Raw genomic sequence first — 18747 nt, 5'->3', positions numbered from 1 at the left:
TGAAGCCTGGGTACCTCCCACCCTTGACACGCCTCCCAGGCCTTTCCAGGACAGCAGGAACAGGGTAGGGGCTTAGACACCCACAGGGATTCCAGGGCAGCAAAGGCTGGGAAGAAGGCCAGGCTGGGTGTGTGTGTGTGGTCTGTACAAGGAGGGGTCTCCCACCCAGCCAAAGGACCTCAGGCTCCACCAGGGGCTGCACTGCTACTGGACACGGTCTCCTGTCACAGCTCAGACTGCCCGCGAACTCACCTCTCTAGGCAGGGCCACTGCCTGATCATGTCAGTGTCAGTGCTGGGATTTGCCCCCTGGCCACTATCCGCCACTCACTGTGGCTTAGGCCAAGTACCAGGTGTGAGAGGGACACCTCAGGGGCCCAAGGGCAGCCAAATGTCTCAGACACTGCATCTGTTTGTGTCACCAGCTCTTCCTTGGGGCAATGCCACTTCCTCCTTCCTGAGCACCCAACAGAGAGCTGTAGCACACACTTCCTCTGAGGACATTCTGTTCAGAGCCCTCATTTTACCTCCTAGAAGCCAAGATTGTAGGGGGCCCAAGCTCTGGGTCCAACAAGGGAGGGTGTCTGGACTGGCCAAGGGACTGCTGAGTTACTGCCTAGCAGAATCCTGCCCACTCTCCCTCCCCATCAGAGCAGAGGAGCTGGGGTCATGACCTTCAGCCTTGTCTCACCTGGCTATGGTCATCCTCGGACCCCTCTGGCCAGTGCTGGCTCAGAGCCCAGGATGAGCATGACCGGAAAGGTGAAGGGCCCCAAGTTTCTACGAGCTTCAAGAGGGATTGTTCAATCCCTGGAAACGGGTATTTTGTTTTGTGAAGTAGAACATCAAAGAGGAAGGGCCTCCACGAGATGGACTGACACAGGGCTGCACCAACTTAACAACTGTGAAGGTGGCACAGGAACGCCCCCACCCCACGCTCCAGTGTCCTGTTGGACACAGGCTTGCTTTGAATCCTAACCGACCCACCAGCACTGGACACCACTATGTTGCACCTTCACCAGGGCAGCATCTTATGGCCTCCCACAATGGTGGGACTCCCTCTAGTGGCCTCAAGTCTCCTTCCTCCTGGGAAGGGCCTGGGGCCAATGAGAATGTGGGTGGACAGGATAAAAATTCCGTCACCCATAAGCTGGGCTTTCGGACACATCTGTCCATAAGAGCCCACAGCTGCCCAGTTGTCGCTTTGGGTCACCGTATACAAGTTCGAATGTTTCTCAGAGCTCCGTGGGACTCTGCAGAGGGTGGGCAAGCTCAGAGTAGTTTCTCAGGAATGCCTGAGAAATGTGGGCAGGGCGAATCTGGACCCAGAGCACCTGTCCTCCCCTAGAAAGAGTCCGCAGAAAAGGGCGCTAGACTGAGACTCCGCGGAGCGAAACTCCTCCCAGCACGGCCCAGATCTCGGGTCTCCCCTGGCAGTTGCGGGAATGACAGGCAGGTGGGGGCAGGGGCGAGGCCTGCCGAGGGCCCACCCACCTGCCCTGTGGCGAAGCCACGCCCCAATCAACCCGAGGGCCCCCAGCCTCGGCAGAGCCGCTGGCAAGGCCTGGCGAGACTCGTGCGCGCCACTGCCCCGCGCACTCGCGACGACCCGCACGCACACGCGCGTGCGCAGCCCATGCCCCGCCCCTGGTGATGTCAAGGCCACACCCCTCGCTCCCGGGCGCCCCCCGGCGGCCGCGTGCGCAGACCTAGGGCCGGCCGGTACCTTTAACTGCGCGGCCCGAGGGGGCGGCGGCGGCGGCGCGGGGCGGGCCGGGCGGCGGCGGGCGGACGCAGGACGCGCGGTGGGCAGACGAGCGCGCCTCCTTCCGACTCCGTCCGTCGCTCGCGTCCCCGGCGGCGGGGGCGGATGGGCGGGCGCGGGCGCGGGCTGTTGGGCAGCAGCCGGGGCGCGAGCGGGAGCCGGGGGCGGCGCGCCGGGGACGCGGGCCGGGCCTGCGAGGCCGGGCGGGGGCGCCCGGGGGCCTCGGTGCGGCCGGGCCAGGAGGAGGCGGCGCGGCGGCCGGGCGGGGCTCAGGCCCGCGGGCGGGGAGCGCGGCCCGCGTCCGATCCCCGGGCCGGGCCCTGAGCGCCAGGCGGGCCCCGCGCCCGCGCCCGCGCCCGCCGCCGCGCCATGGCGGAAACCAAGATCATCTACCACATGGACGAGGAGGAGACGCCGTACCTGGTCAAGCTGCCCGTGGCCCCCGAGCGCGTCACGCTGGCCGACTTCAAGAACGTGCTCAGCAACCGGCCCGTGCACGCCTACAAATTCTTCTTCAAGTCCATGGACCAGGATTTCGGGTCAGTGGGCTCGGGACCGGGCAGGGCCAGACCAGACCAGCGGGCCGCCCTTCCGGACCTGCGGGACCGGGGTGGGCCAGGGCCTGGTGCCTGGTGTCCGCCTGTGGGCGTGTTCGCGTGTACCCGCACCTGTCTATGCTGGCATGGCCTTGGGGGCCTTGGGGTGGGGAGCATGCCCACAGGTGCCACCGGCGTTGGTCCTGTCCCCTGACCCTCTCTGGTCATGGGTCCGGGGGCCTGGGTTTGCGTCTGCCCCTGGGGGGCCTTGTGGGCACTCACTGAGGCATTCTGATCTCCCTGTGTGACCCCAACTGTCAGCTCTCGCTGAGGGTTAGTGAGGATCCTGACCTCACCACCTGTGGCCCAGAGGCCTGTTCAACCAGTGTTAAGCGTGTCGGGCCAGCCAGGGAGCCGTCTTTCCCCAAAGCCCCATCTTGACACCTGTTGGGACTTCAGATCCACTGCCTCTCTTCAGGGGCACACCTGAACTGGGACAGGTGGTCTGGAGGATTGGCCTGTGGTTCGTGGGCCTGGGACGGGAGGGACAAGGTGGGACAGGGAAGGGACAAGGTAGAAGGAAATGGAAGTGAGGGCAGGACCCAACCAGCCAATGGGGGGAATGGGAGAGTGAGCTGGTTCAGGACAGGGATTTGCCTACAGAAGTTTCTGGTGGTTCAAGACAGGCTCCCCCTGCCCACTCCCTTTCAAGGTCTGAGAGCCAGCAATGGTCAAGGGTGGCTGGGGATATAGGTGACCACTCACTCACCTATTCCTGCCTGGGGCTCCTGGCCAGGGTCCTATGTCCGGCTCGGCCACACAGCCTTGTTCTCTGAGCAGCCAGGCCATCGGCGGACTCCCAGCCTCTGGGTCCCTGTCTCCGTGGTGACTGTCCCAGGCCAGGGGACTTCCCATTTGCACTCCTCTGGGCCTCTGGGACTGTGCCCGCACAGCCTTGGGTAACCTGAGTCCCCAGTTCAGCAGTGCAGCGAAGGGGCACATAGAGGCCCCGCCGGCTGAGCAGGTGTACGCTGGCTGCCCTCAGGACAGCCCGAGCCCTTGTGTGCAGCGACCTCCCAGGATTTTGACATTGAAGCCATTTCCTGTAACTCGCGTTTGCACAGGCCCCAGTCAGCGGGGCCGGAGGGACATGGGGACAACTGGACAACCTCCTCTGCCATTAAGGAGAAATGTAGAGGGAACATATGTCCTTGGCAGCCCTGAAGGCTGGCTGCTCCCACTTATTGACCTTCCTGTCTGCTTAGATCAAGGGCCTTGTCTGGGGCAGGCAGCCCCGTTGGGTGACCTTAGGTGCCTTTCGACCTCGCTGGGCCTAGGTTTCTTTTGATCTGAGAAGGCGTTTCTGGTTTTCACATAGTTCATTGATTTAACAAAACATCCCGAAGTTAACAGTGCTCCTGGGTCACACAGAGGGTGGCATGCAGCTGGGGTAGTCCCAGTGGCCACCTTTGCCCTGACTCTGGGGTATGTCTTGAAAGCACCTGTCAACACCACTGTGTGCATCCCACCAGGCTGCAGAAAGCCATGGCCCATGCCCCTGACACCCACCCACTGTGAGAGATGGCGGGTCTTGGGTGCTCTGGCCCAGGATGTAAGATCTTCAAGTGTTTTTAGGTTGGTTGGTGTGAGGAGAGAGCATTTTGGAAACGCGTGGGTTTGGGGGGACTGGGGAGGTCAGCTATGAAGGTGACCTCAGGCTCACAGGTGGGGGACCAGGAGGCAAGGTGGACACTGCAGAGAGAGGCTGTAGGGCCTGGGCCAGGATGAGGGGTGGGGTTGGGGGGGACAGATGGGGGCATAATGCATCAAGTAGATGTCATCTTGTCTCTTCCTGGATAACTGGCTGTCAATCTAATACCCCCAGAGACCCAGGGAAAACTCCCTCACCCCCAATATTTATTCCCAGCCTAGGATCCTCAGAGACCCCATATTTGCTTCACCCCTTTCTTGTAGTTTTGCCTACAAAGCTCCAAACTGAATTTTATCCTACAGAATAACTTGTTCAATAGAATACATTTCTACTGGGATGGAACCTATAGTCCTCACACTTTAGTATAAATGAGGACTTGGTGACCAAGTGGGCAGAGCTGTAGGTTAGGAGATGGAGGGCAGGTCCTGTCTGGGCTGGCCACAGTGGCCCCCGCCTTAAGAGGTGTGGCCTCAGCTGGGAACTAGATCCAGCCTGTGAGGAATAAAGGGGCTGGGCCTCCTGCCTCTAGTGCCTTCTTGGCCAGTTGGGTGCAGTTCTTTCCACCCTCCCCACACCTGGATGGGCCTGAATTCTCTGCAAGCTGTGCTCTGTGCTTCTGAACTAAGGGCCCAAATGGCCGGTGGGGAATGAGTAGAGGGCCGGCCAGGTGGGGTACTGGCTGGGGCGCAGGCTGGGGGATTCTGAGCGAGCTCTCGGGCTCTGTGAGTGGCAGGCACCAGGGAGGTGTTGGTGGGAGGCTGCGAGTCTCCTGTCACCAGGAGTGCCAGATTCCAGGCCAGCTGGGTTGGTGTGCCTTGCAGTGGTTCTTGATCCTCTGTCTTGGGGGCAGGCTGAGTGAGGCTTGGGCAGGGAGAACACAGACCCTCAGCCTTGTGGGGTTAGCTCTGAGGATCCCCAGAACTTGGGAGCAGAGGACCCCCTGTCCACAGGGTGCTGGCAGGGCCACCTGCTTTATGGCAAGTGGAGTGGACACTGGGTGCAGTAGGGGTGTACCACCTGGGAGGCCTGGCTTGGAGTTGCTTTGTCCCCAAGAGCTAGGCCGCTGCCTCCCTGTGGCCTCTCAGAGCAGATTCCTTACCTGGGTGGGTCTGCGGAGGTGGTGGGCGGGCCTCAAAGCCACAAGTTCAGGGTTAATTGGGATCTTGCCAAGAATCCTAAGGTTGGGAAGGGTCAGACATTGGGGATGAGCAGGGGAGTGGTTGAAAGGGGTGGGATCTCCTGGGTGGCCAGCTCCGAGTGTCAGTTGACACTGTGTTTCCAACTCAGCGAGACCTAGCCCAAGAGGCTGTCAGGGGTCTCTCCCCCATATTATGCTGGGCCGGCACTGCCCACCCCCACAGAGCAGAGGAGAAGAGGGCCACAGGGCACTGGGCACCTGCTCCTCAGCTTGGAGAATCGGAGGATTGGCCTCCTGGGAGCCAGGCTGGCCCAGCCACCTCCCTCCCTGCTCCTCCCACCTGGCTGCACCTGAGACTTGTGGCCTCTCCAGACCTGACCCTGGGTTAGAGAGTAGGCTCACTGGAGCAGGCCCCTTGAAGAATCGGGGGTGGGGGGCAGAATTCTTGGACCACCTTGGGTGAGTGGATCATTTCAGGGGTAATGATCTCCCAAGTGGCTAATGTGGGCAGGGGGGCTTCCCTGAGCTGGGGTTTTCCCCCCAGGTGGCATGGGACAGGGTGCTCCTAGGGCAGGCCCTCCCATGGGTGGCTCAGAGGGCTGGGATGTGTCAGGGAAGGGCTGCCACCCAGTTCACCTCATGGTGCTGCCGGGGTGCTGAAGCAGAATCGAGGCCCTTCTGGAATCTCTTCCTTGGCTACTGAGCGGGGTGCTCTTGTCCCACTGACCCCTCTGTGAACCCAGCCCTCTCTGCCCTGCTCCCTCAGCCCAGAGTCATGAAAATCCTCCTCAGCTCACCAGGAATGAGCCAGACCCAGATTGGGGGCTCATGGTGGCAGTCCCTGTGCTGGGTACTCTCATGGTGGCCTTGGGGAGGCTTAGAGGAGGTGTGGGGCCCTCCCCAGGGTGCAGGGTCACCAGAGTTTTATACCCCCTGCAGCAGATAGAGCCGGGTTGTCCACAGCTGCATCTGGGCCTATTCCTGCCAGGTGTGTATCCAGGTCCTACCGGTTCTTGCTCCCATATCTCTGCCTGGTCCAAGTCCTGGGGCTGGAGATCCCCAGTGCTGGGCACCAGCTCCAGGATGTCAGGGCCTTCTGGACAGCCTGCGTGGCGGGTGTGTATGTGTGGGTGGGGGGTGTTGCAGACCCCAGCCCTCGTCCTCAGCATGGCCTGGCCTGGACCAGGCTGGCCACTGCTCTCACTCGTTCAAGCCCTATTGCTTGGCCACACTTATATCCAGCTCCTGCGGGTCAGCTGCCTTCCTTCCTGTTAGCTTCTCCCTGGCTCTCTGTCCACCCGCAGCCATCTGTGGACATTGAGGTGGGTGGGCACCTGGCCGTGGGGCAGTGGGATCCTCATCCTCTTACTGAGTGGGCCCCACTGACAATGTCTTTAGTTGCCCCTCCAGGCCCGTGAAGCTGGGAGGCCCTGGTCCCCTGGGAGCTGGGGGCTGATCCAAAGTGGGATCTGCTTCCATCTCCCTGGTGGGTGAGCCAGGAGGGCGGCAGGCTGCCCAGCTGGCTGTGCACATGGTAGGCATAGGTGAGTGTGTAAATGCACATGTGTATCCATAGGTGTGGATGACTGGGTGTGTGTGTTGTGTTTAAGTGCATGAGTGTGCACGTGTGTGCTTGTGGGTGCATGCAGAGAAGGGATGGGAGGAAACAGTTGTAGAGCCCAGTGATTGGTAGAAGGGGGGAGGAGGGGACAGAGGGCAAAGGTGAGTCCCCAGTACCTGAGGGTGGAGTTACCATCCCTGAGGTGTGTGTGTGTGGCGGGGGCAAGTCACTGAGGAGCGGCCAGCTGCGACTCAGCCCCAAGCCCGGCCAAAGCTAAAGAGGAGCCTTCGGGTGTCCTTGACGAGGCTGAGTGGGAGGGCTGGCCTGACTCCAGATTCCTGGGGTGACTGTTGGACAGCAGAGCTGGGGCTCTTGGAGCTCACAGGGACCGGGCCTGGGCGGAGCCTGGGGCCGCAGGCTGGAGGTCGGAGGCCAAGGCCTCCGTGGCAGGTGTCTGTTGAGGGCCAGCTATCTCTCCCCAGCTTTTAGATCTGGAACCAAGGCCAGTAGTACAGCTGTGGTACCCAGAGGAGACCCAGGGGCAGACCCTAGAGGAGACAGAAGCCCTGGGGCCATCACTGGGCTGGAGGGAGGGGAGGGACACAGTGGGATTGGGACCCCAAGAAAGAATTTGGTTGTGACGGAGATGCATCTCTGGGGTGTGGCCAGGCCTCTGAGGGTGTTGTGAATCAAGATGTGGAAGGTGGCTCTGGGCAAGGTCAGTGGGGAGGGGGTGTCTTGTCTCCAGAGCCAGTCTGTTGGCGGTACAGTGGGGTTCAGGGGGTCCCACCCACAGTCTCATTCCTCTCCCAGGGTGGTGAAGGAGGAAATCTCAGATGACAATGCCAGGCTGCCCTGCTTCAATGGCAGAGTGGTCTCCTGGGTGAGTCTGCGGTGGCCCCCCACCTGTCTACCCCACGCCAGGGTGCCTGGTGGGAAGAATGATACTCACCTGACGGGGTGGGGGTGATCCCCTCCGCACAGAGTATGGGGAGGTTGAGGTCATAGAGGAGAAGGCTGCCCCTGGGCCCTGGCAGGGGTGAGCTCGGGTGAGTGGGGGTGATCTGCGGGTGGGAGGGTGACCTAGAAGCCAGCTGAGGGTGGCTTGCGGGCAGATAGGGTGTCTCAGTGCCCACTCTTTTCCTGCAGCTGGTCCTGGCCGAGGGTGCACACTCAGACGCGGGGTCTCAGGGCACCGACAGTCACACAGACCTACCCCCACCGCTTGAGCGGATGGGTGGCATCGGGGATTCCCGGCCCCCCTCCTTCCAGTAAGGATCCTGGCAGATATGGAGGGGGGTGGGCCCTGGTGCTCTTACAAGGCTTGTGGCCTCTTGGGAATGTGGCGGGCAGCAGCAGGCATGTCCGTAAAGGGGATGGAGGGCGTGGTGAGTGGCCTGGGAGTGGAGGGAGGGCAGAGAGCTGTGGTGGGGCCCCAGCAACCCCACTTCTCATTGGCACAGCCCCAATGCAGCCAGCAGCCGTGACGGCATGGACAACGAGACGGGCGCAGAGTCCCTGCTCAGCCATCGGCGGGAGCGAGCCCGGCGCCGGAACCGTGAGGGCAGAGAGGACGGTAGCGTGGCTGCTGCCTGCCACCCTTGAGACCCTGAGCCTGGTGGCCTCACCGTGGCACCCTAAACCCCCGTGACCCCCTGGAGCCCTGATACTGCCCCTGCCCATCCTAGACCAGTGGCCCTTGCGACTCCAGGGCCACTCATGTAGCCCTCCAGCCTCCTGTGACCCTGTTGCTTTCGAGGCCTGGCAGCCAGCTCACCCCAGCCCCTTCCCCCCAACCTCCCAGCCTCCCGGACCAATGGGCACCCGCGGGCAGAGCGGCGGCGAGACCTGGGCCTGCCCCATGATAGCGCATCCACCGCGATGAGCAGCGAGCTAGAGTCCAGCAGCTTCATTGACTCCGACGAAGAGGACACCAGCCGGTGCGCGGGCCGCAGGGTGGGGACTGCCCACAAAGTGACCGAATGTCTGCGCAGCAAGGCGCGAGCCTGTGCACTGTGTGCGTGCGCGTGTGTGTGCTCACGTGCGCGTGTGTGCTCACGTGCGCGCGCACATGCGCATGTCTGCACATGTACGCTGTTTCCCTGTGATGAGCGCACCCACATGGTGTACCTGCTGTGAGAACACAGGTGTGTGTGTGTGTGTGTGTGTGTGTGTGTGTGTGTGTGTGTGTGTGTGTGTACGCGCGCCTTCTCAGCTAGTTTGACCCCTGGCACTGGCCAGCTGGGTGGGCAGGGCGCCAGCTCTCAGCTCCGCCTCCACGCCCCTACCAGGTGGGCGGGCTCACGGTTCCCTCCCTCGCCTGGGAGGGCCCTGATCCCCCGCGTGACCCGCAGGCTGAGCAGCTCCACGGAGCAGAGCACCTCCTCACGGCTGATCCGAAAGCACAAGCGACGGCGTCGGAGGCAGCGCATGCGACAGACAGACCGAGTACGCGCCCGGGGCTGGAATGCACAGACCAGGATCGGGGTGGGGGCGGGGTACAGCCCCCCTTCACCCTGCCCTTGTCCCCCTCTCCCAGGCCTCGTCCTTCAGCAGCATCACGGACTCCACCATGTCCCTGAACATCATTACCGTCACGCTTAACATGGGTGAGGCCCCAGGGACACTGCCTGGCTTCTCACCTGTGTCTGGATCCTGCCTGGGCCCTGATGGCCCCGCCCCCCTCACTCCTGCCCACCGGTCCCATCCGCAGAACGGCACCACTTCCTGGGCATCAGCATTGTGGGGCAGAGCAACGACCGCGGCGATGGTGGCATCTACATCGGCTCCATCATGAAGGGGGGCGCTGTGGCTGCTGATGGCCGCATCGAGCCAGGGGACATGCTGCTGCAGGTGGGAGGCCCCAGCCCTGCCATGGACACTGACCCCGCCCCTCTCATTCGCCCCTATTGTTGGCCTCCACCCTTAACACTGCTGACCCAGAGACCCCATTGGCTCCCAAGACCCCCTGCCTTTACTGACGCCTCCCTCCCGCCCCGCCCCCAGGTGAATGATGTCAACTTCGAGAACATGACCAACGATGACGCTGTCCGCGTGCTGCGGGAGATCGTGTCACAGACGGGGTGAGGCTCGCTGGAGTGAGGGGCTGGCTTGGGGGACCTCACAGTCTGGGTGACCCACCCTGCCCCCCTTGCAGGCCCATCAGCCTCACCGTGGCCAAGTGTTGGGATCCAACCCCCCGGAGCTACTTCACCATCCCCAGGGGTGAGTGACCTTGCAGGGCAGGGCCAGGGTCACTGGACACTGGACAGCAGGGGCTCGGAGGGCTGTCTCTGCTGTGCCCTCTCCTCCACTTGACCTTTTCTGTTTGTCATTTGTGGTGCCCAGCTGACCCAGTGAGGCCCATCGATCCAGCCGCATGGCTGTCCCACACGGCGGCGCTGACAGGCGCCCTGCCCCGCTACGGTACGAGCCCCTGCTCCAGCGCCGTCACACGTACCAGCTCCTCCTCACTAACCAGCTCTGTGCCCGGTGCTCCACGTAAGTGCCCGGCCCCGGGCACCACTCACCCAGGCGCCAGCCTCCAGACCTGCGCCAGCACCTCGCATGGGGCTGCCCCCACCAGGGTCCGGTCTCTCCTGGGCCACCCCCTCACAGACACACCCGGGGCTGGCCTGGCCTTACCTATTAGATCCCAGGAGTTCCCAGCAGGGCAACTGCTGATATGGGGCTCAGACCCACACACAGCTGCTCCTAACTGCACCCCATGTACCCCCACGTGGCCACCGTCATGTTCCTACATTTTCATACCCACTATGTCCCCTGCACCCCTTCATTCCTCTGTGTGCCCCGCCCTCATGTCCCTCCTGTCTCCCGTCATCCTGTTGTTGCTGTGGTTGTTCGGGGCCGACTCTTAGCGACCCGGTGCACAGCAGGACGAAACACTGCCCAGGCCTGCGCCGGCCTCACCGTGGTTCTTATGCCTGAGCCCTTGGCTGCAGCGGATGTGTCAGTCCGCCTCCCTGAGGGTCTTCCTCTTCTTGGCTGACCCTCTGTGCTGCTCTTCTCCAGGGACTGGTCCATTTATCCCCCACAGTCCCTCCTCTCTCTGTGTATCTCCCGCATGAACACTCACCTTCCTCCTTTCCCCCACCCCCACATAGCTCTGTTCACCTCTTACACTTGGCCTCTCAGCACTTGGCCTTGGGCGTGACATGGGAAGGGCTGGGCCAGCCCCTTGGGGTGCCTGCTGGGTGGGCTGTGGTGGGGTGGGAAGAGATGGGTGCATGGATGTGGCCTGCCCTCTGCTTTCTGCCACTAACAGGACTAACAGCCCCACAGCTAGCGGGGGCGGGGGGGCTCAGCGGGAGTAGGAATGGGGGATGCGGCCTGTCACCCTTGGGTATTGTCCACATCCTATTGTCCACATGCCTGGAAATATGGGAAATGCAGCTCCCCTCCCCCCCACTGTGTGCCCTTTGATAATTTCCTCCATGCAGGACAGGGTATCAGCCCAGCCCCCAAGAGGGAGGCTCCCTGCCTCAGAAAGGGGTTTGGCTGTGGTCCTCCCACCCCCTGAGAAGGGGGTGGCCCTCCCCTTGGCCCCCAGAGGCTGGTTCCCAACCCTAGGGTGCCTTACAGAGCTGGAGGAGGTGCCCCTGACGGTGAAGAGCGACATGAGTGCCATTGTGCGGGTTATGCGGCTGCCGGACTCGGGGCTGGAGATCCGAGACCGCATGTGGCTCAAGATCACCATCGCCAATGCTGTCATTGGTGGGTGCAGGGGTGGGTGGGCAGGCGGGAGGTGAGCTGCCCAGCAGGGCCAGCCCTGAGCACTGCCCGGTGCCACAGGCGCGGACGTGGTGGACTGGCTGTACGCCCACGTGGAGGGCTTCAAGGAGCGGCGTGAGGCCCGCAGGTATGCCAGCACCATGCTGAGGCATGGCTTTCTGCGGCACACGGTCAACAAGGTCACCTTCTCGGAGCAGTGCTACTACGTCTTCGGTGACCTGTGCAGCAGTAAGTGTGCCTGGGGGAAGGGGAGGCAGGCTGGGACTTGTCCCCCCTACCCCCGACCCGCACCCTCACTGCCCCTCTGTCCGGCAGACCTGGCGGCCCTGAACCTCAACAACGGCTCCAGCGGGACCTCAGATCAGGACACCCTAGCCCCGCTGCCCCACCCAGCTGCCCCTTGGCCTCTGGGCCAGGCCTTCCCCTACCAGTACCCGGGGCCCCCGCCCTGCTTCCCACCCGCCTACCAGGACCCTGGCTTCAGCTACGGCAGTGGCAGCGCTGGCAGCCAACAGAGTGAAGGTGAGACCCCTGCCTGGGCCGCCCAGCCCCTCGATGTCCCCTTGCTGCCCCACCGCCTGGCTCTGCCCCTGCCTCCCTCTGCTGCCCCCCAATTCCTGCAGCTCTGTGCTTGGGTCATGGGCAAGGGTCCTTCAGGAAGGGTGGAGCACCACCATGCCCAGGAAGCATGGGTCTCTGCAGCCATTGTCAGTGGGTGAGGGGAGGGACGAGGAAGAATCGGAGGCAGTGGTAGCTTGGCCGGGGTGGAGGGTGGACTTTAAAGGGCAGGGGACAGAGGGCTGGTGGCCCAGGTTTGGAGACTGGCAGTCAGCTCGCGGGCAGGGCAGTCTGGGGGGCTCAGGAACCACGCAAGGAACGGTATATGGGGGTGACAGAGAACACAGTTTGTGTGCCGGGGTGGGAGGACAGCCCCCTCCAGCCATTGCCTAGCTGACTTTAGGGCACAGAGGCAAAAATGCCACTTCCTTGTGGCATGGCCATCTTGGCCAGGGTTGGGGGCACGAGGGGTGAGCCAAAAGAGCCCTGTCTTGGGTGGAGGAGGTCAAAGTCTGTGGGACAGAGGCTAAGGGGGGAGGTGCTGAGGGTGTGCAACTGAGGGGTAGGCCAATAAGCTGTGTGCAGAGTCTCGGGGGGGGGGGGCCCAGGTCAGCGGGCACCAGGCCACTGCGGTGTGTAACTCCTGCTATCCCTTGTTTTGTGCTGAGCAAGCGTTAGACTGAAGCTCTAGAGGACAGGACCCTCAGGGCCGGTAAGCCAGGGGCCCGCCCGGTGTCCCTTTCGGCATCCCCGTCAACATGACCCCAGCTGGCCCATGTCCTTGGTCCCTCCCTAGCCCCTGGGAGCCCGGGAAGAGGCACTGAGCAAGGCGGGGAGTAGTTGGCCAGGACCCCAGGGGCTAGGGAGATGGGGGGATGTTCGGGTTGGGGGGTGATCAGGTTTGCTGGGGCCTTCCCCAGTTTCTCAGCCACAGGACTGAGCAGTCAGGTGGGGCTGGGGCGGTGGGGCGGGTTGCGGACCCTAGAGTGTGCCCGCCACCCCTGCTGCTTCCCACCCCCGCTGAGTGCACCCTGCCTCCCTGGTGAGGCATGCCCGTGCCTTTGCATGGCTGGGACCCTTTCCCTTGGCCACTGCCTGGATCCCCTGACTGTGCTGGAGGGGCCGGACCTGGCCCTGATTGGCTCTTCCCTTTACCGCCCCCCAGGAAGCAAGAGCAGCGGGTCCACCCGGAGCACTGGCGGAAGCAGCCGGCGGGCCCTGGGCCGTGAGCAGGAGCTCCGAGCAGCCGGTACAGGGGGCAGCGGCAGCGAGCTGGACCCCACAGCGCCCAGCGGCGTGGGCAGCTGGCGGGAACGCCCAGCCAGCCAGCTCAGCCGCGGCAGCAGCCCTCACAGCCAGGCTTCGGCTGCTCCTGGGCTGCCTCCCCTGTGTCCCCTGGCCAAGGTGTATGCAGCAGTGGGTGGGCCGCCGGGGGGGCCGCCCGTGCGGGAGCTGGCCTCCGTGCCCCCGGAGCTCACAGGCAGCCGCCAGTCCTTCCAGAAGGCCATGGGGAACCCCTGCGAGTTCTTTGTTGACATCATGTGACTGACGGAGAAAGTGCCTTCAGCCCCGGCCCCGTAGGGGCGGTCCTGCCCCTGCATGGACATCACCTTCCCACCCACGGAGGGTAGGGGGGGCAGGGGGAGGGGGTAGCGGCTCACAGGGGCTGTGTGTTGGGGCTTGCCTTAGTGACAGCCAGGCCTGAGGTGGCCACTGGAGCTTTCAGTCTGTGGGACAGGGGAGGGGCAAGCTGGATGTGGGGCACTAGGGTCAAAACTCAGTGCCTGGTCTGCTTGCAGGCCCCTTCTAGTGGGAGGGTGGCCTAGTCGACCCACAAAGACTTTAGCCAGAGCTGGGAGGCCACCAGACCTCAGGCAAGTCTAGCTGCCCACCAGGGTGTGACGCTCCCTCCCCAAGAAGAAGCTCCTCTCAGTCCCCAAGCTGAGCCTCAACTCACCCAGAGGCAACACAGGCCCCTCCCCGCACAGCCCACCTGACCCAGGCCAGAGGGCATTTCGGGATCAGCCCGTGTGTTTGGCTGCCCAGAGCAAAGATCTAATTTATTTATTTATTGCCTGGTCCTACACTCGGGGGGTGGGGGGTGGGCCCTGATCAGCCCCGCCGTGGTTTGCATGCTCTGCTTCCTGTTCCTGGCCCGCAGGTGTCTGAGAATGCGTGGAGGAAGAGAGGAGTAAGCCCCACTTGGTGGCGGGGTGGGTGAGGGGATTGAGCTGGCCCCAGGCAGAGGGGCGACAGGATCCTGAGGCTGCCGGCAGGGGCCTGGGAGGGGAAGCAGTCCCCAGGTGGGCCCCACACCAGCCACCGATTCTCAGGCACCCAGTCCGCACAGGCCATGCTGTAGATACTGTATCAGAGTCTGAGAACCTGCATAGTTAATATATAGCTGCTCCGTGTAAATGCTGCTCCCATGTAAATGCTATTTTAAACACTAAAAAGGTTTAATTTTATGGGACTGACACGTGGTCCTGTTCCTCTTTCCCGCGGCTGCGGCAAGAGATGGGGTTGGGGCACCAATCTTCATTCCCAGGGCCCAGGGGAACTGAACCCAGGCCTGGGCCAGCGCAGGAGCCTGCCTGTGTGAGGGTGTCTCCTGTGCTGGCAGTCACTGGGGGCCTTGCAGGTAGCTGTCACCCGTGCTGGCTTCCTGCCCGAGGGGTCCCGGCTGCTGGCGCTGGCCACGGTGCTGACCCCAACTGCGGGGCCTCTGTCCGCGGTGCTGGCGGCTGCCTATCCCTGCTCCACCTAGTCCAGGCCTGGGAAGAGGGGAAGCTGGCGAGGCTCCACTGAGTGGCGTCTGCTCTGGGACCCCTAGTTTTTTGGGGGGCGGCAGGCCTCCAGTGGGGCTGCACCACACAGGCGCCCACCTCACCAGCTCCCAGATCAAAGCTGTGTGAACCACAGGCTAGGTGTTGCCTGAAGCTGCCTCCAGGGGCCCGGCTGGGGGCTTTCCCACTGTGGGTAGCCCCCAGATCTGGAGGGCCCTGGAGAGTCAGTGGGACAGGTGGGCCTCTCTTGGAATGTGGGGCCAGGCCACTCAGTAGAGACTGGGGCAGAGGCTGACTTGGGGACCTGAGTCCCATGTGTACTACACTGGCTTCGGGTCACGGGGGTCAAGGTCAACTGTTACCTTGAGGTTAGAACCACGGGCTGAGGGGTGTTAAGAGTCTGGGCACCGACTGGGGCTTGTGGGCTAGAGACTCCTGCTCTGGGGTTCTATTGGGCTGGGGTCACCGAGGGTGAATTCCCAAGGTCTGGGGCCACTGCCCCTTGGTTCCCTTGTGTCTCCCCCGCACTCCCAGGCCCCTCCCCCAGGAAGAACTCGAGGGTGTTGAGTGCCGGGTGCCACAGCAGGAGGTAGCACTTGGGCAGGTGGACGGTCACCAGGATGCCCAGGGCGCAGAGGAGGATGGCGCCCATCTGCACAGCAGGCTGGTAGGCCACGTGCACGTTGGCAAGGAGCGGCACGAAGGAGACCCAGGTGATGAAGTAGGCCAGCATGGCGAAGGTGAGCCCGCGTGCTGGGTTGTAGCGGCCCGGCCGGCTCTGCACCAGGAAGGTGCCCAGGAAGCACAGGAAGGCCAGCGTGGCATTGAGGGCATGCACCAGGCCGAAGCTGACCCAGGAGCGCACACGGCAGTGCACCAGGGCCTCTCGGGGGAGCGTCTGCCAGTCAGTCACCACCTCCAGTGGGAAAGCCACCACGTTCCAGGCACACAGGGCCGCCTCGAGTGCGACAGCCAGCAGCACCACCAGCCAGGCCCTTGGTGCCCGAAGCCAGCCCTGCAGCCGCCCCGTCCAGCTGGGTGGCAGCTCTGACTCCGCGAAGATGGCCGCCGCCTGGAGGAGCAGCGTGCTGAGGCAGCCGGTCAGGGGCAGGTGCAGCAGCGGCTGCTGAGCGAGGCAGCTGGCAGGACTGGGCCACCCGGGGAATAGGAGCACGCTGAGGCAGACGAGGCCCAGGCAGGCCAGGCCAAAGCAAGCCAGAGAACCACCCGAAGCCCGCACCATCGGGCTGTGCCAATGGCGTAGGAAGAGCCTCAGGGCCACCAGCGTCAGGCCCAGCACCAGGCCCAGCAGCGCCAGCAGCCCCAGGGTGACCGGCTCCCCCCACGTCAGGAACTTGGGCTTGCGGGGGAAGCAGCGCGTGCTCCGGTCCGGGGACCACTCTTCTTGGCGACACGGGGAGCACCAGAGGTCATCTGGAGCAGAGGCGGTGGTGGGGAAAAGGGTGCTTGAGCAGCGAGCGCAGCCAGCCGAGGGGCCCGCCCCGCCCCGCCCTGGGGGCGGCTCACCTGTGTGTTGCCTGTAGGTGCCTGCTTTGCAGTCCATGCAGTCGTAGCAGCATGAGTGGTAGCCCTTCACGCGGCGGATCTGGCCCTGGGCGCACTGTCTTGAGCACTGAGACACTGGCACCTGGGGCGATGGCACAGTCTCAGCCCCCTGGCTTACTGCTTCACTCCCCAGGACGCCAGCCACACCCACCAGGGGGGAGTGTGAGCAGGGTGCCCCCCCTGTGCTCTCCTGGCAGCAGGGTGCTCTGTCCCAGCGGCCTGAGACCTCATGATGGGGACTCGAGCCTGCCTCACCTGGTTGCCTGGAGTGTGCCACGGGATCTGGGAGTTGTGAAAATGGAGCTGGCCGTCGAAGACCCCCATGGTCTGGAACTCAGGCTTGTGGTCCCGCCACACCCACAGCTTCAGGTCATACATCATCTCCACATTCCCGCTGGCGTCAAAAGTCAGCTCCAGGTCGCGGGCCCGGAAGGTCATGTTGTACATCTTCTCCAGGAGCTGGCCCAGGGCAGGGAGATGGTGGGCGGAGTCCGGAGCCACCCCGTCCCGCCCCCTCTACCCAGCTCCCTGGGGCCACCCCTGCTCCTGGTGGGCCCTGAGCACTCGGTGGGCGCTGCCCTCACCTGCCAGGGCCTCACAGGCTCATGTGGGGGGCAGCCGGAGGCACTGCAGTGCAGCGCATTGTGCAGAGCCTGGGCCACGCCATAGACGGCTGCGTAGGCAGCAAAGGTCTGGTGGTGCAGCAGCCTGGCGGTCAGGTTCTGGGGCGTGACATGGTCGCACTGCGGGCAGCGCGGCCACACCTCAGGTTCCTCCTGGCCTGGCTGCGCAACCTCCAGAGATGCACAGAAGGCTGGGTCGGCGGCCAGGGCAAGGCGGGTGGCCACATAGTCCGAGAACTCGGGCAGCTGGGCACCGCGCATCAGGAAGCCAAGCACGGTCCCCACCTGGTCCATGCCAGGCAGCGTGGGCAGCAGGTCCGAGGCCAGCCAGGCCTCGCTGGCCACCCATACCTTGGGTTCGAGCCGGCTGTGGACGCTGTAGTTGAAGAGGGAGAGCGCGGCTCGGGCCGAGGCGAAGAGCACAACCACCTGCACGTTGCTCTGGTTCACCGCCCGCAGCAGCTTCTCCACCTGGCCCAGTTGTGTGCTGTGGGCACGCGGCAGCGGCACTAGGCCCTCGTGGGCGATGCAGATGCCATGGGTGCTGGCCAGGCTGGAGAAGATGCTCAGGCCCTGGCGGCCGTACTCATCGTCGCTGCCCACGGCCGCTACCCAGTTCCACTTAAAAGCCAGCAGCAGCTCCACCACGGCCTTCAGCTGCACGCGGTCGCTGGGCACTGTGCGGAAGAAGGAGGGGAATGTCTCCCGGGTGCTCAGTCGGTCCGTGCTGGCTCCATAGCTGACCTGTAGGTCAAAGGCCTTGATCAGGCTGTGCTATGTGGTGGTGGTGGTGGTGGTGCAGTGGGGGAGGAGCGGGGTGGCCGGGCCAGGCTGGGGTCTCGGACCGGTCAGTGTGCGCACCTGGGGCATGAGGAAGAAGCTGAAGAACTTGCCAGTGACGAGGGCCAGCTCGGAGGAGTGGGGCCCGATGACGGCCAGCACACGAGGCTGGTACTGAGTGTAGTTGCAGTAGGCAGCAAGGTTGAGGCTGCCCGCCTTAGCCAGGAACAGCAGGCTGGGCTTCATGGCCACCACGGGCTCTGCACACGTGTCAAACAGGTCGTAGCCCAGACGCAGCCCCGGCAGCAGGTGAGACCCATTGTTGATCTCCTCCACGGCCATCTTCACAGCCAGCGCCCAGAGCAGGCCCGGGGCCGAGAACCTGGGGCATGCAGGATTGAGGACGCGCTGGAGACAGGGCTACCCCCATTGGCTGCCCAGGCAACCTGGGCACCCAGCCTGTCCTTTGCTTCATCTCATTCCCACCCTAGACTCTCCTAGGGCCCCGCCCCGGGCCAGTCCTGGATCCCCGTCCCGTACCTTTTGCACCTGGTGCTTTCTGGCTGTGTCCTGTATCCGAGGCCAGAGATCTCAGCCGAGCTCATGGGGAAGAGCCCACCCAGTATGTAGTCACCGTGCATCTTCAGCTGGCGCGACAAGCACAGAGGGGCCCCCACAGCCAGGCCCAGCAAAGCCAGGAGGCCCAGGAAGGCTGAGAGGTGGAAGCCCAGGGGAGGCAGCCCAGGCATATTGGCGGGCCAGCTTTAGCAGGGACGGGGGCCTTCTCTGGTGGAGACCAAGCTATAGGGAGTGTAGGTGGCGGGAGGGGAAGCAGATTTGTTTAGCAAAACCCTTGCTGTCCTCACCTGCCAATCCCCAGGAGCCTGGGGTGGGGGCGTAGGCAATTTCATACTAACTTGGCTGACCCTGCTGCACATTTGCACACTTGATGGCTCTAGGCTGGCGCTGCTT

The 18747-nt window shown here is 63.6% G+C and overlaps 2 protein-coding genes across 3 annotated transcripts; one reads left to right on the top strand and one right to left on the bottom strand.

Moving 5' to 3' along the window:
* The first annotated feature begins 1988 nt into the window (after positions 1 to 1988).
* Positions 1989 to 14488, top strand: DVL1 (dishevelled segment polarity protein 1). 2 transcript variants are annotated; one of them, XM_075549799.1, is made up of 15 exons: positions 1989 to 2303; positions 7524 to 7593; positions 7860 to 7981; positions 8174 to 8286; positions 8515 to 8650; positions 9065 to 9158; positions 9250 to 9319; positions 9424 to 9563; positions 9717 to 9793; positions 9868 to 9935; positions 10059 to 10211; positions 11313 to 11444; positions 11523 to 11690; positions 11778 to 11984; positions 13186 to 14488. In XM_075549799.1, exons 1-15 carry the CDS (start codon positions 2134 to 2136, stop codon positions 13563 to 13565), a joined length of 2100 nt encoding a protein of 699 aa, XP_075405914.1. In that variant the 5' UTR covers positions 1989 to 2133; the 3' UTR covers positions 13566 to 14488. The 2 variants fall into 2 exon arrangements, with proteins under 2 accessions (XP_075405914.1, XP_075405922.1); XM_075549807.1 differs by having other exon boundaries at positions 1995 to 2303; positions 10059 to 10136.
* Positions 14489 to 15254: 766 nt separating this feature from the next.
* Positions 15255 to 18524, bottom strand: TAS1R3 (taste 1 receptor member 3). The gene is made up of 6 exons (XM_075557371.1): positions 18316 to 18524; positions 17857 to 18157; positions 16957 to 17739; positions 16628 to 16831; positions 16334 to 16454; positions 15255 to 16240 (listed from the first exon to the last, which is right to left on the bottom strand). The coding sequence occupies exons 1-6, from the start codon at positions 18522 to 18524 to the stop codon at positions 15255 to 15257; spliced, it is 2604 nt and encodes an 867-aa protein (XP_075413486.1).
* Between the last annotated feature and the right edge of the window lie 223 nt (positions 18525 to 18747).

This window comes from Tenrec ecaudatus, chromosome 1 (assembly GCF_050624435.1).
Source record: "Tenrec ecaudatus isolate mTenEca1 chromosome 1, mTenEca1.hap1, whole genome shotgun sequence".
In the NCBI taxonomy this organism is placed as follows: domain Eukaryota; kingdom Metazoa; phylum Chordata; class Mammalia; order Afrosoricida; family Tenrecidae; genus Tenrec; species Tenrec ecaudatus.
Note: the sequence above shows the minus strand (reverse complement) of the source record. Positions and strands in the feature narration are given on the sequence as shown.

Coding starts and splice junctions, on each gene's coding strand:
- DVL1 (XM_075549799.1), top strand. CDS start 2,134: ATGGCGGAAACCAAGATCATCTACCACATGGACGAGGAGGAGACGCCG. Junction 10,212..11,312: donor CTCTGTGCCCGGTGCTCCAC/GTAAGTGCCCGG, acceptor GGTGCCTTACAG/AGCTGGAGGAGGTGCCCCTG. Junction 11,445..11,522: donor CATCGCCAATGCTGTCATTG/GTGGGTGCAGGG, acceptor CCGGTGCCACAG/GCGCGGACGTGGTGGACTGG.
- TAS1R3 (XM_075557371.1), bottom strand. CDS start 18,524: ATGCCTGGGCTGCCTCCCCTGGGCTTCCACCTCTCAGCCTTCCTGGGC. Junction 17,740..17,856: donor GCTTCTTCCTCATGCCCCAG/GTGCGCACACTG, acceptor TTTGACCTACAG/GTCAGCTATGGAGCCAGCAC. Junction 16,241..16,333: donor CACCTACAGGCAACACACAG/GTGAGCCGCCCC, acceptor CCTCTGCTCCAG/ATGACCTCTGGTGCTCCCCG.